General features: G+C 32.1%; 1 protein-coding gene across 1 annotated transcript; it reads right to left on the reverse strand.

Moving 5' to 3' along the window:
- Positions 1–7,988: 7,988 nt before the first annotated feature.
- On the reverse strand, positions 7,989–10,010 carry LOC131600032 (sucrose transport protein SUC8-like). The gene is made up of 4 exons (XM_058872265.1): positions 8,750–10,010; positions 8,405–8,468; positions 8,267–8,310; positions 7,989–8,171 (listed from the first exon to the last, which is right to left on the reverse strand). The coding sequence occupies exons 1-4, from the start codon at positions 9,974–9,976 to the stop codon at positions 7,989–7,991; spliced, it is 1,518 nt and encodes a 505-aa protein (XP_058728248.1). The 5' UTR covers positions 9,977–10,010.
- Between the last annotated feature and the right edge of the window lie 6,414 nt (positions 10,011–16,424).

Genomic DNA, 16,424 nt, shown 5'->3' on the forward strand with positions numbered 1-16,424 from the left:
TCATCTTTTTGATATCCCTAACTTTTGCCTGAACTGTCTATTTTGAGCTTACAGTCAGCGGGATGCCTTGATTTTCTGCTAAGTCTCCTTCATAGGTTTTGACTTGACTGCTTTTTCTTTGTATATATGTTTTTTCATTTTTTTTGAAAGATATTGACTGCCTTGCTTAATGATTGATAAACCATCATTGGCTTTTGATTGACATCTCCAACACTTCTTTGATGTGTGCGGATGAACGCTTGTGATTGAAACCTTTGTTGAAAGGTGTACTGAATGATTCTCTTAAAATAGAATGCACATCCAAATTAACTGAGAACTACCCTGCCCCAGGTTATGATCAAGGGTTTTAATTAGTACAAGAAAGAAACTTCTACTTCTTAGGCTCAAAGGGGTTGACGAGGGATTAACATCCTTATATCTCCACTTGTTTAAGAATTGAAACAATGCCTGTACATCGTCAGCATAGTCCGCTCAAAAGCATACTGTATGAGGTTGCGGTATCATTTTCGTCATCCTCCCTCAAAAGGCATACAGCTTTAGCAGGAGTTGAGTATCATAAAACATATGTAAAGTAAAGATGCAGTTTAAATGAGTGGTAGCGAAATAATTTATTCAAGACAAACATATGCAATGCACTGATGATGATTATTAAAACAGATAATGTCTATCATAATTCGAATGTTTAAACAAACAGAATAGAAATTGCGCATGAAAGTAAATCTAATGATCTAAAAGTTCATCCTTCTAGACATTTAATCGATCTTGTCGTGATTAGGTATAGAAGCAGTGATCACTACAGGAGTTTTTGGATGGTTGAATTCAATTTCACCAGCATCGATCATGTCTTGGATCTTGTTCTTCAATGGCCAACAATCATTCGTATCATGTCCAGGGCTATTGGAATGATATGCGCACCTCACATTAGGCTTATAGCTACGAGCAGAAGTACTAGGATTCTTAGGGTGATCCTTCAGAGTAATTAATTCGGTCTTCAACAGATGTTGTAATGCTTGAGCCTATGACATGTTGATCTTGGTGAATTGACGCTTAGGTATGTCTGGCTCTCGTCGTTATTGTAGAACTGGTGTAGGGATCAGAATTGTCCCCATGGATTGATTACGTTCATTACGACTCTTCTGATTGTGCATAAAATCAGTTATATGAGGTTCCTCAGGTGCATTGAAATCAGTGATCTTGTCATCGATTAAATCTTGAATCCTATGCTTCAATGGTCCACAATCTTCGGTATCATGACCATGACTATTCGACTGATAAGCACATTTCGCATTGTACTTGTACCCAAGAGCAGGATTGGCAGGACTTGAATATGGAGGCAATAAGGTTATCAAGTTCTGATTGAGCAGTTGTTGCGGGATTTGAGACAATGGCTTGTGCAATGGAGTAAACTTTGCCGCATATGTTGATCCTTTTTCTTCAAGGTTTTTTAACTCGTCTTGCCCCTTGGCCAAGTTCAGAATCAAAGCTTGGAACCGGATATTCTGAGCCTGAAGATTTTTGACAAATTGTTCGAGATCCATTTTCTTGCTGAAATAAACAGCAAGGTCGGATGAGAGATCTATTGTAAGAAACCTGTTATGCGATGTTATGAATGCAAATGCAATATTTTCAAGGATCTTTAGGAATTTAGTTAGCACGTTAAAAACATGATTTGGTTGCGTCTTTGTCTGAAGAACTCTGAATTTTATCTTTGAGCGTCCTTCTTTGAGAATCGAGCTCACCATATCGAGTGGGTCATCGCCTCTGATTCGAGATACTTCTGAATTTGAAGGTACATGGCTAGAGAAAAATAAATCCTCTTGCCCCTTGATAGGTATCGAATCTCTGAATTGGAAGGTATGTGGCCAAAGGAAAATAAATCCTTTTGCCCCTTGATAGGTACTGTGTCTTTGAATTGGAAGGCATACGGCCAAAGGAAAATAAATCCTTTTGCCCCTTGGTGGGTACGGTGTCTTTGATTTGGAAGACAAATGGCCAGAGGAAAGTAAATCCTCTTGCCCCTAGATAGGAATTCCGCCTTTGACAAAGGCACCTGAAATTGTGCGCCCTAAATTCCTAAGATCCTTGAAAGGGTTAGTTAAATCATGTTATGCTTATGATGTCATGATGTCATGATGTTATGCGAATGCAGTTCACTAGGCAAAGCGTGAGACAGTAAGGGCGAACAAGTCCTTTTAACAAAACCTGCAAGGAAACGAAGGTTAGTAGCAAACACAGGCAAGTCACGCAAGTCACACAATTTTTGGCTTAAGGCTTGCATGGGGTCTGATCAGGTGTCCTTCCCAAGGGTATTTCTATGGATAAGGAGATTTCAGCAACAGGTTCTATAAGTTATCCAGAATTGTCAGCCCTTCTAAAGCACCCTCGGACATGATGCATTCGCACCATGCAATGATACTTTGAGAAAGGACCTATCTGAATTGTAGCATCGGGTAGCGACTAGTTCTCAACATTTGTCAAGAGTAGTCCCCCCACTATGTTCCTAAAGGCCAAGATGAGTTAAGGGTAACTAAAGGTCCTTGAGCTCCGGCGCACCCGTAGACACATACATAGACCTCCCTCATTTGAGAAAGGTGTGCATATGCTATGGAGTCCTAACTCAAGTGTAAACTTCATATTGACTCATCTCCCACATATGTGAAAGAGGTCGCCATGACTATGTCACTCCTAATCTTAAGTGTACTTGAATCCGGGTATAAGATTCATCCTTCAGTTAATTCCCAAAATGCCCCTGAAAAATAAAACAAACAAAGCAAACAATAGAAAACATTTAAGTGAATCCTAAACTTTTAAGGTAACCCCTATTTTATTCGAAAAATCCCTAGCAGAGTCGCCAGTTCTGTAATACGGTGAACTGACTTTATCGAAATGTGCGGATAGCAAGAGTCGCCACCGACTTTTATTTTATTCAAATATTAGAAAGGCTAAAAGAACAGGAAAAACCTTTTAAATAAAAACAGGGTTCGGGGGGTAATTATGCAAAGGGAAGGTGTAAGGCACCCTTTGCATCCATGGTTTTCCATGGGTTCTTAATTGCTTTGCTCTTTGTTTTCAGAAATGTAGAAGAAAAGAATATGGACTTTAGCTCGTTGTTATACCCCAAAATTTGCCCAAATCTTTTTCAGAAAGAAGGCAACAGATTTCTGTCTAAAAATTGGGAGTTTCATATAATCTTGGATTTTATTTCATAAATATCCTGATTTTATGAATACTCAGTTTTTAGAATTTTTCTTATACGGTATTTTGGTTCGCTGTTGAATTTATTCTTACACAAACGCCAAGTACTGTTTATCACTTCACACACGCTGTTTATTTGAGATTTATTTGCAGATAAATAGTACTGACGCAATTGGCATAGAATTAAATTTTTGCAGGCGCAGAGTCCGGGGATTCAGACTGTACTGGTAACAAGTAAATTATTATTAGTTTTTGTTTCCCACTAATTTTTATACTATATTATTATTTTCAAAATCTCTTCTATTATTTTCAAAATCTCTTCCTTTCTTTTCAAATCTCTTTCTTTCAAATCAAATCTTAACTTTATTCTATACATCTCTCTTTTCAAACCCTACCATACACTTTCTTTCAAATCCTACTACCACTCAAATTTTCCTTTTTTGTACGGAATCACTTCATTCCCCAACGTCTCTATCCTTCTTTTCACTCTATAAATACCTCTCATTTTTTCCATAAATTCTCACATCAAATTTCAACTCATTTCTCAAACTTCTACCTCATAATTATTTTCTCTTCTTCCCCGGCAAAAATGGCAAAGTGGATGGATACGTGTTTTCTTATGGTCATCACTGTTTTGGTGGTGATCATGTCCTTTTTCTGTCTGCATAGTCCTGAAAAATGCGGACCTGGGTTGCTTACACTCCCGTTCATCTATATGTTGTTATTTATAGCATGGGTTTTTAATCGTCATTTTTAAAGTTTGTCGTATCTTTCGCTTTCAAATAATGTACCGTTCATTATATTTGTCGTACTGTTCATTATATTATGTAATATTTGTATTGTCAGTATTAAATATCGTACTATCTTATTTTTTTAGTTCATTGTAAAATACATTTAAAATCATCTCTATACCTTTCATTATTTTATTTGTCTTTCATATTATTTATTTTGCCACATATTTTTACGTATTAATATATTTCTCTTCACGACAATAAGTTACAAAATTTTTTATAAATAAGAAATAATTTACTGTTGATACAATTATTTTTATAAACGGCAATAAATTATAAGTATTTGTATAAACGGGAAAAGTCAACCGTTGATAAAATTATTTTTATAAAACGGGAATAACTTACAAATATTTTTATAAACGGGAAAAAGTCAATTGTTGATACAATTATTTTTATAAACGGAAAAAGTCTAAAGTCTACTGTTGATACAGTGATTTTTTAAACGGGAATAAGTTACAAAATTTTTTATAAATCGGAAAAAATCAACTCTTGATATAATTGTTTTTATAAGCAACAGTGATGGTTACTACTTTTTTAAATATTTTTTTATTAAAAATAAGAAATTAAATTAAATTCACTCACATATTCATTATGATTATTTTTAAAACATATCATTAAATATTTATTCAATATATGATCATAAAATCATATAATATATTTAATAGAATCCATAAATTTATAATACACAAAAATTTTAAAATTATAGGGATGCTCGACGAGCCGAACCTTTTTTTCTAACGGGCCGGCAAAATATTTACTTAAATTGAACCGATATTATAGATCATATGTTCTAACGGGGCGATAGAATATAGGTTTTTTAATCCATATATTAAATTTTTTAAATTTTTTCAAACATTTATCTCAATTTGTTTATAATTAAAAATCAAAATTTATTTAATCATCTATTTTTTTTAGTAAAATATTTATTTTTGACTAAACGAGACTACTTAATTTATATATCTTTTATATACTTTTATTAACCATTATTATATTATATTTATTATTTATAATTACATTTGCGCGACCCGTGCGAACGCACGGGTCTCTTGCTAGTTTGAAAGAAAAGAACATGCATGTATAAAGGTGCAGAGTAGAAAAAAAAGTTTATTATAGCTTTATTTTTTATACTTTCATGAATGATTATATAGACAAGTAAGAATTGTATTTGTTAGCATACATATAATGTATGACGACTCTTATAGCTGGTGGCTCCAAAATAGATGTTTAATTCTATTGGCTTTAGAGACAAGTATCAATCATTATTCAAGTTCTATCTCTTCGTAGTGTAAGCACATATTGATCTTGATGTGTTTAGATATATTAGTTTTAATATAAAGATTATTAAAATTGTTCTTTTGTTTAATTCATTTTGCCAATATTTTTATTTTTAAATTATTTTTAATTTAAGATACAATATTTCTTAAGATAATATGTAAAAATTTGAAATATATATTACTGATGTACAACAATTTTGCTAAAATAGTTTTATTTTTCTTTCTATCATTTCAGTTTTTGTTACATTTTAAAAACAAATGTGCGGAATATTAATAGAATCCATAAATTTACAATACAATTTTTTTTTTTAAATTATAGGCATGCCCGACGGGGTGAACCTATTTTTCTAACGGGCCGATAAAATATTTACTCAAATTGAACCGATATTATAGATCATATGTTTAATGACTTCTAGGTTATTTGCATTCCAAAAATTTGAATATGTTTAATGACTCTGAGTTTTTTTTCAAAGATTTATCTCAATTTGTTTATAATTAAAATTGAAAATTTTGTAAACAACTAACTTATAAAATAAAATACAAGAATAGTAAATCATTAAAAAATATTTGAAAAAAATAAGAAATTAATTGATTTAGTACTGTAATATTTGAACATTTTTACGATGAGTTTATATATATATATATATAGAAATGGTGTATCTGTTGTATTTATAGTGGTCTTAAATGTTAAGAAGTGCAAAAACAAAAATTTATTATTCTTTTTGCAAAAATAAAAATTTGAATGTTTTGAATATTTTAAATTTTTTTTAACCATCATTAATTACAGTCCCAAATGCTTCTTCTGACGAATAAAATAACGATAAAATATGTAGTATAAGTTATTTTATTCAAATTAATTTATTCCAATTACTTTATTCAAATTATTTAATTCAAATTACTTTTTAATATTTAATTTTATAATTTGATTTGGTCTTAACAATATGCAAATCATATTTACACTTATTAATATATAAACTAGCCTATGATTTAAAATATCTTGACTTTTAATAATTATAATTTAATAATTATAAGTATAATATATTTATTTTGGGATAGATAATATATTTATTTTTAACGATGAAAATTTGTTTTTATATTTAAAAAATTAGATCATTTAATACCTGTTATCAAATCAAATAAATATAATCACATACATTATATTTATTTATTATTTATAACATTGTACAATCCATGTGAATAAACTGGTAGATGATTATTCATGGTAGATTTATAACGATGCTGAATGATTCATGCGAACGTCTTGTGCTTGAAGGAATTTTCGGTTGTTGGTAATATATTTTTTAGCTTCTTCAAAAAAAATGATTCATGCGAATGCACGGGTAAATGAGTGCTTAATTATTTCATTTATTTTTTCTACTAAAGTATATATATTTCTAAGAAGATTAAATTAATATTTATACGAAAATTATAATTTCAAATATTTTTTCTTTTTAATTTGCGTATCTTTTATATATATTTATTAACCATTGTTATATATTTATTTATTATTTATAAATTAAATTCATTCACAGAATCATTATGATTATTTTTAAAACATATCATTAAATATTTAATTAATATATGATCATAAAATCATATAATATCAATAGAATCCATAAATTTACAATTTAGAAAAACTTAAAAATTATAGGCATGTCCGACGTGCCGAACCTATTTTTCTAACGGGCCGACAAAATATTTACTTATTAATTTTTTTGAATTTTTTGAAACATTTAACTCAATTTGTTTATAATTAAAAATCAAAATTTTTAAAACAACTAACTTATAAAATAAAATACAAGAATATGAAATCAAAGTGAAATTTTTTTAAACACTTTAAAATTAATGTTATGTTTATATGACATTCAGAATTTCAAATATTATATTTTTTTAACCATCAAAGCACTATATTTATTTAATATTTCTGACAATATTGTGCGACCTGTACGAACACACGTGTAGATGACTAATTAATTATTTTATTTATTTTCAAACTAAACTATACATTTTTTTACGGGTCGAGATTACTTAATTTATATATCTTTTATATACTTTCTTAAATTGCGCGATCCGTATAAATGCATGGGTAGATGACTACTTAATTATATATATTTTATATACTTTTATTAATCATATATTATATTTATATATTATATTTATTTAGAGTTAAAAGATAGTGCACTGACAGTGTAAAATAGTTTTACACTGTCATTTAATCATATATTATATTTATTTAGAGTTAAAAGGTAGTGCACTGACAGTAAAATTTTTAATGGTGGTGATATTTTACATTGTCAATGCATGACTCATTTTCTCATTTATTTATTATTCATAATTACATTTGCGCGACCCGTGCGTTCGCACGCGTAGATAACTGCTTAATTATTTCATTTATTTTTTTCTACTAAAGTATATATTTTTAACTAAATTAAATTAATATTTATAAACAATTATAATTTCAAATTTTTTTCTTTTTAATTTGTGTATTTTTGTATATATTTATTAACTATCTTTATATATTTATTTATTATTTATACTAGTTCTTCAATAAAACAATTTAAATTATCCAGAAATTAAAATATAAAAAGTATTCTTTATCTCATAAAACATAATCTTTCAAAATAAGAGCCACAAAAGGGTACGTAGACCCATCAAATTAAAATAAAATGGACATTATGCATGCCTAATACACATCATGTTCAATAATGAAAAATACACATCATGTTAATTAATGAAAACCACCGGGTGTGGCGCTTGAAGCCTTGGCAACATCCGCTGGTTTTGGTGTAGGTAGAAGGACAACTGCCAAAATACTACTGATGACCGCCGCAACTGCACTGACAATAAATGATGGCAAGTTTCCGCCGCCAAACAAAGAATCCCATGGTCCACTTAACGGTGCCACTATCATCTGAAAAAAAATGTGTATACATACACATACATGAATACCAAATATTTAAAGTTACAAAAATTGAAATTAAACCTAAGAAATAAACTGAATTTAACCTGTGGAATCACAATTGAAATATTGAGAACTCCAAGAGATAAACCTGAAAATTAAATTGAAAACATTAGTAAAAAATTTTTTTAATAATAATATTAATAAAAATGAGTATGATATTGTCATATTGATCTGATAAATACCTTGCCCTGCTCCTGATGAGGTTGAGTAAATAGATGCTAAAGCAAACGGGACACTAAAATTAATCTGCATAGCCAGTAAAAAAATAATTTTAATATAAAATATGCTGTAATAATATATATATTGTCTATTAAACTCTTATAAATGTTAATTATAATAAGATAAGATCTTCTGATCTGTATATACCATAGTTATTGAAAAATTTTCATTCAATAATAGTAAAAATATTTAAACGTTTTCCAAATATATGTGTATATGCAAAAATAGTCAAAATGAAAATAAAAATAAAAAACAAAAATAGAAAAAATAATTAATTAATAATAAAAAAATAAGAAAATCAAAATTACCGCCATAGGGATTCCAAGGAGGGCGTAGAAAACAAATGCGGCAGCTTTAATACCGGCAGACGGCGTGTCTCCGCTACTGACACGGCGTTCATGCTCCGCCGCTTTGCTAATAATAACCGTCATAACCATCCCAAGAGCGAGAATAATATTAACGATTCCCCATAACCTCTTAGCACCACCAACCAAACGGCTCAACGGTTCAACCGCCAAAGACATTGCAGCCAACACAACCGCATTAATCATGAGTCCCAACGCACCGGCACGCACACCGGTGTCGAAAGCTTTTTCACCGCTCTCGCCACCGTACACTTCACGGCCCATCCAATCGGTGTTGAACAAGAAGAAAGGGAACCATGCAACCCAGTTTATAGCGGTTACCAACATTAACATCCACATCTTCTTCTCAAGGCCACTGAAAGCACCTACTAATTCGCCAAAGCAAGAATCGGTTTTATCATCTTCGGACTCTGATTGTGATTTGGTTTGCGTTGATTCTATTGGAGTGTCTTTTACGTAGATAAGAGCAAATGCAGAAACTCCGACGAGGAGGATAATAGAGAAGAAGAAACAGGTTTTGAGATTCGCACAAAAAACGTCACAAGCTTTGGTTTCGGCGAAAGGGAAAATATTATGGAGTTTACTGTAAGAGCCAGCAGCGTAACCTAGAACGTTACCAACGGCCATGAAGAATGAAAACAACGCATTACCGGTTCTCATTCGACGGTGATCACCGTTAGCTAGGTCACCGAGGAAAGCACGGCAAGGTCCTTGAAGCATGTTATTAGCAACATCGAGTATCCAAAACCCTATCACAAAGATAACAACAGCACGCGGACGGGTTTTCTTACTTATATCGTCGCCTAAATTGCGGCCGAAATCCGCCGCGAAGCCGATGAGGATGATGGCAATAGCGACTGCTAATGCACCGAAGAATATGAAAGGACGACGGCGACCGAAGCGGGAACGGCATCTGTCGCTGTAGTATCCCACGATAGGCTGGACTATCAAGCCGGAGATGGGACCGCAGAGCCAGATGTTGGCTGCCCACTTGTGAGGGACTCCGAGGAGCTGGATGTAGGGTGTGAGTAAGGAGAGCTGGAGAGCCCAGCCGAATTGTATCCCGGCAGCGATGGAGGCGACTGCTACCATTTTACGGAGGGGGCTTGGTTTGGGTTGGGCTTCAACGTGAAGGACGTAAACCCTGTCGGGGGCAATATTTGACTCCATTGATGAAAGTTGAAATGAATACAGTGAAAGAGAAAGAAAAGGAGTAATGTGTGAGTTAAGAATGCTCTCGGTGAAGTTATTTATAAAGCGAGAATAGTGGGATGAAAAGAAGTGTCGTTTGGGAGAAAAGTTAGGGTTCAATGTTTATAGCGATTCGGTCTTGGGTATTAATGACTAGTATTATGGTAAGTCTGACTACGGTTATCCTAGTTGATAAGGATGACTGTCATACCTAAAATGGCTATTTGAATTTAATTTATTATTGTACCAATTGGTTTTGAGAGGTATTAAATGTTAATGCAAATGTAATAATGATTTTTTGTTTGTATATTGACCATTTTAATTTTACATTTATTCATCATATTTTTTCTGTTTCTCAATATCTGTTTATTTTTATTTTATTTTATTTTTTAAATTTTGGTATTCCACTTAATTTTAAGTAATTGATAGTATTACTTTTTCATTTTTGTCTATTATTAGTATTACTTAAGATAGACACAATACAATTTTAAAAAACTCTATCTATCTTTAGGTTACTAGTATACTACCAATTTTAATTATTTATTCTAACAAATAATCTAAAATAGTAAATAATTCAAATGTTATAGAAAAAAGATAAATAAGAATATTAAAAATAATAAACTTAATATTATTTTGATATGTCTATCCACTAAAAAAATCCACGTCTTGCAAAGTGATTATGGTGATATTTATCACTCTACAAAAATAGTCGTTTGCCTGGTAATTTTCATCCAATAATTCAAAATTAAAAAAAAATGCACCTCATAATTAATGAGGAAGAATTTTAAAAAAATAAATAAAAATCAGGTTGCAGAGTAAAAAACACCCCTACAACATATTTTTGAAAAATGAGAGAATTTTGACCAGGTAATTCATCATGTGTAAAAAACCACCAGAATTACACCGGAATTAACCGGGGGCAAGAAATTCCCAAAAGATCACTTTCAAAGAAAGTAGTTACAAAGTGGGGACAAACATTGAGGAAATAAAAATCTTCCTGAAGAGCAATACCATTATTGGCTAAAGCATCCGCACATTGGGTTGCTTCTATATACCTGTGCTTAATCACAATATCTTTATCATGGCTTAGGAAATATTTGATTTTTAAAATGAGATTCTTTCCAATTCCACTACAAACCTCCTCCTTGCTATTCCAAGCTTGGACGACTAACATAGACTCAGTGTTTATCTCAATAGCCTTTAAGCCCAACTAAATAGCCAACTTAATTCTTTCATAAACTCCCTATAGCTTCGCTACAAACTCGTTGCAAATTTCGATTTTCTTGGAGAAATCCTCAAGCCACTCCCCTTCGTTGCCTCGAATAATACCTTCACAACCAGCTCTGCTCTGCCCATTTTTTGCACCATCAGTATTCACTTTGACCCACCTGGGTGCAGGACAATTCCACTTGATAAGCTGAATGTCTCTAGGCCTATACATTGCAATATAAGAAGCTAACTTAGCTTGTTTGTAATCATGCACCATGCTCTTAATATGCCTTTCTGGACAAAACGACCTCACAAAGCTATCATCATGAATCTCCATATTGTGCCATCTCCACAAACTATGACACGCAATAGCCCACGATGTAACACCCCTAATCTACCCCGCAATTTACACGAAAATCAGAGTGCAAAATCTCAAAACATACATCACATTTGAGGCGTCACAAATTATCAACTTAACAAATCACAAATCATACTCATAATCATAGATACATAACACATACAAATGGAGGAATCACGCTTCATTAAACTTCCAAACCAAACAGTGCATAATATCGTAACGAACAACGTCGACAATAATATTCAAGTCATACATGTCAAACCTGGGCAACTAAAATATTCAACATATCTTCGTAGGACATAACAACATAATCCACTGAGAGATAACAATATCCAAATATAGCAACAAAACGAAAAAACAACATGTCATAATCAAAACAAGCTAGACGTCCCCCGAGTGTCACATATCAGAGCATAGACACACCGAATCGAGCTAATAGGTAAACGGCTACTCCAAGTCGTTACCTGCACGTTACCAACAAAGGGTAACATTCAAACAGAAGAGGTGGGATATCATTCATTATAAAGAAACGTATGATAATATTCAAAGCAAGAGAAAAGATCATACATTGGTCACCACTTACCATCACAACACACAATACAATAATTCACATCACATAATCAACTTATGAAACGGCAACAATGTCAACAATCAACCATGACAATATATGCAATTAACAAGTAAGATTCCAACACATCACGACAAACATCTCATCATCAAGTCATCACATCACAACAAACATATCTTCATCAAGTCACCACATCACAATTAAATAAGACTCAAATGCAACTCATATGTGACTCGACATATGCAAATGCATGTGGTACCATTTGGAGTGAAACTCCCACGTCTCAAAATTTTCCATTGGGAACACGTTGTTATTTGCCATTAAGGCCACATCTCTTTTTCCATTAAGACCATGTCTGTTTATGCAATGGATGCGACTCAATGAATGCAACATCCATACAAACGCAACATACATCACAACAATATGTCACAACATCGTCTAAATCACCATCGAACATTATCAATATAATGTCAAACTTTAACAACAACAAAATCATCATCATTCATAAGAATGCATCACTTCTCTTCACAATACGTCACAATTCATCATGTTACAACAAACATCCACAAACATCAAACCATTTAGTTTAGGTAAAGCTTTAAAAGGTCTCTAAAGGTTTTCAAATCATATTCATTAGAAAGACATCAATTTAAGCTTCACGGAGGTTCAAACGGTACTTAAAAAGGAATTACGGATCAAAAGATACATTATGTCAAAGTTTGAATAAACTTTGCACAGCAGGGTCCGCTTAGCGACCCTCAAGCGCGCTTATGCAATTGCAAAAATCAACAATCCCGCTTCAAGCGGACTACAACAGTAGCGAACAAATTCTAAGCTCCGCTTAGCGGACCAGCTCTATTCAGCGAGCTCTTTTAATTTTTTAAAAACAAACAGTGTCTGCTTAGCGGACGTGCGATTATGTAGAAAAATAACAACAGACCCAAAACTGCGAAATCACACATTCATCATCCAAAACGCATTCTAAATAGCGATTAGACACATATAATCACGAAATCTATCATCATCTATCATCAAACATCAATTAAAACACATTTCCAATCAATGATTCACGCATTTTCATCATAAACCCTAACATTCTATACACAAACTCATGGATACAACACATAATCATAAACCCCACCCTAAACATCATCATACATCCTTTTAGCATGAAAGAACCCCATCCTTACCTTGGGATTTGTATTGAAGCCAACTCTAATCTTCAATCTCTCTTTGTCTTCTCTCTTCTCTTCTTTCACCAAAATCCCCAAATGAGCTTCTAATTCTATTTTCCTCTAAAACCCGTGTTTTGTTAAACCCTTACTATCTTCTAATTGCTAATGAGCCCTAATTAACACCTCTCTAATTCTAATCTTATCATAGGCCCAATACTAGTCTAATCACCACTTATGCCATTTACTAGTAAAACTCAATAAATAACATAAAGCCACATAAGCACATATAAACACACTTAATCCACATAATTCACATATAATAAAATAAAATAAAATACGAAATAATAAATACAGGTGCTACACACAACACCTTCCAATCCTCCTCTTCATTCCATCAGAAGTTATTACTAAGGTTTTGACTTATCCATTGCCCAAGATCCCCAGTAAAAAAGCTATTCCTTGCATTTGTATTGACCATGGCCATCCAAAGGAGCATAGTTTTGGGACAGTCCCTTAGCACATGCAGCGCATCTTCCTCCACATCAGTACAAAACCTGCACATTGCACTTCCAATTCCCATGCGATGTTTCCTCCAGTTTGTTGATAAACCGTCATGACAGGTTAACCAAACGAAATTAGGAATTCGCTCAGTTGAAAATCACGAATTTCCATGCATTGCTCTGAAACACTTTTAATTATGCAAAAATTGCAAGGTGAAAATCACTCCACCAACAATCATAAATTTTCTAGGTGACTTTTATCCCTCACAATTCTTTATATTTTTCTTTAAAAAACACACGTCATTAATACTCTATATATTTCCAATTTGTACTCTTAGAGTCTTTTTTGATAGAAAATAAAGCAGGATGAAAAATATGATATGATATAGACAGGATAAGACTTATCCTATTTATTAGATTTTTTAATAATATATTTTAAAATTACTCTTATGACAATCATACATATTTTTTAAAAATTATTTATTAATAATTTTTAATTTAATATCAAATTAATCTTTATTTATATTTTGTCATATTTAATTTTTTATTTTAAATTATATTTTATGGGATAAATTAGTAAATTATTTTCTTATTCTATCTTGTCGGATTCTAACCTAACTCATATTCAGGATAAAAATTTGAACTATTAAGATAAGATAAGGTAAGTTTCAAGATTAACTTATCATAACCAATTGTGTCATCAAACACTAGATTGAAATATGATATATAAGAGATTGGTAGAAAAGTTAGAACCAATTTTCTTAAAACCACATAAAGTTCTTAAAATCCTAATTCGCCCTCCTCTTAGACGCACTTCGCGCTTACATTTAGCATCAAAGCAGGTTATAAGTAACACGTTCCAAACGATCTAGAATGGCTTCCGCAAATACAAATCTGGTTTTCAAAGACGGTGGTAGAATAACAAGCTTCCACTATTTTGTGGTGAATACTTTGATTTTCGGATGATTCGCATGAAGGCACATTTAGAATCTCGAGAAAAAAAAAGTATGGAAAGCATTTGAAAATGACCCCTTTGTTCCTACTAATGTTGTTAATGGTGTTGGCACCCCTAAGCCCGAAAGTGCATATGGGATAAACATGATGAGAAGAAAGTCCTCTACGACAAGAAAACAATAAATCTTCTTCAAGGTGTACTTAGCATGAATGAATTCTTTCGTATTTCACAATGCACAATGACAAAGGAAATATGTGATACATTGGTAGAAACTCATGAAGGAATCGCTGAAGTTAAAAGATCCAGATTGAACACATTAAGTCAAGAGTGCGAACTATTTAGAGTGTTACCCAGAGAACTCTTTACTTGTAGAAAAGATTCGTGCATTTGAAAAATCACTTGAAAGCACTTGGTAAAACTCTTACTAGTGATTGACTTAATCTTAAAGTGCTTAGATCTTTATCCAGGGAATGGAAACCAAAAGTGACGACAATATTTGAAAAGAAAAGTCTATCCAAAATGATTTCCGCAAGTTGTTTGGAAAACTTCAAGAATATGATACGGAACTTGGAAGACTAAAAAATCATGAGAATCAAGAGAAGAAATCCGAAAGCATTGCACTAAAGGTTGATTCAAAGGAAGTTGAATATGAAGATAATCCGGAAGAAAATGAGAACTTCATGCTTCTTGTAAAAAGGTCAGATATTTTTTTTGGTAATAACAATAATAATAATTCTAACTTTGTGAAAAATAAGAAGTTCTTTAACAAGAAAGAAGCCTCCACTTTAACACAAGATGTGACTTGCTATGAATGTGGGAAACAAGGACACATAAAGCCGAATTATCCAAAACTTGCAAAGAAAAATTTCAAAGTAAGAAAGGAGTCAAAACCTAAAAGAAGCTACATTGCATGGGATGACAATGAAACAAGTTCATCATCAGATTCGGAAAGCTAAGAATATGTAAATATTGCATTGATGGCATCACAACATTCTAATGATGAATTTGAAGAGGTTAGTAGTGAACTTCCATTAATTGATAATGATATTCAAGGTGCTATAGATGAATTACTTAATGAATGTAAAGTTTTGTATAAAAAAGTGTCAACACAAGAGAAACAAATCAAATCTCTTGAAGAAAAGATTGACATCATGCAAAAAGATTCTGAAGTTGAAAAATAACAATATGTTGACAAAGAAAAATAAAACTTTACATGTAAATAGCGTGACTCACTTTCTTTTTAAATTCTCCCATTGAAAAGAGTTCTTGAAAGATATGAAAAAGGAGAAATTGGATTGGACAATGTTATTAGTCAACAAATATACTCAAATGATAAAAGTAGACTTGGTTATTCTAAATTCGATAAATCAAGTACTAGCAAAACTATCTTTATTAAGGCAAGTGATTAATCCAATAGAGAGAAAGTGAATAAAGCACAAAAGGTTCATCATCATCCTACGAAGATATTTCCTAAAAAGAAATATTATGTCCCTAGATATAGAAAGAAGTAATTTTGTTCCTATATGTTTCTATTGTGGTATTGTTGATCACACACTTACAAGTAATTATCATGGTTCCTCCTACAAATCAGAAGTAGTCCAGTTCCCTTGCACTTCCAAGAGATTTCCACGATAACTAAATATGATTACAAGTTACCCAAGC

Source organism: Vicia villosa, linkage group LG1, assembly GCF_029867415.1.
Source record: "Vicia villosa cultivar HV-30 ecotype Madison, WI linkage group LG1, Vvil1.0, whole genome shotgun sequence".
In the NCBI taxonomy this organism is placed as follows: Eukaryota; Viridiplantae; Streptophyta; class Magnoliopsida; order Fabales; family Fabaceae; genus Vicia; species Vicia villosa.

Bases quoted from the DNA above. Each gene is read 5' to 3' on its own strand.
- LOC131600032 (XM_058872265.1), bottom strand. From the start codon at position 9,976: ATGGAGTCAAATATTGCCCCCGACAGGGTTTACGTCCTTCACGTTGAA. The intron at 8,311-8,404 runs GTATTTATCAGA...TTTAATTTTCAG, and splicing joins CTCATCAGGAGCAGGGCAAG to GTTTATCTCTTGGAGTTCTC. The intron at 8,172-8,266 runs GTTAAATTCAGT...ATTTTTTTTCAG, and splicing joins TTTCAATTGTGATTCCACAG to ATGATAGTGGCACCGTTAAG.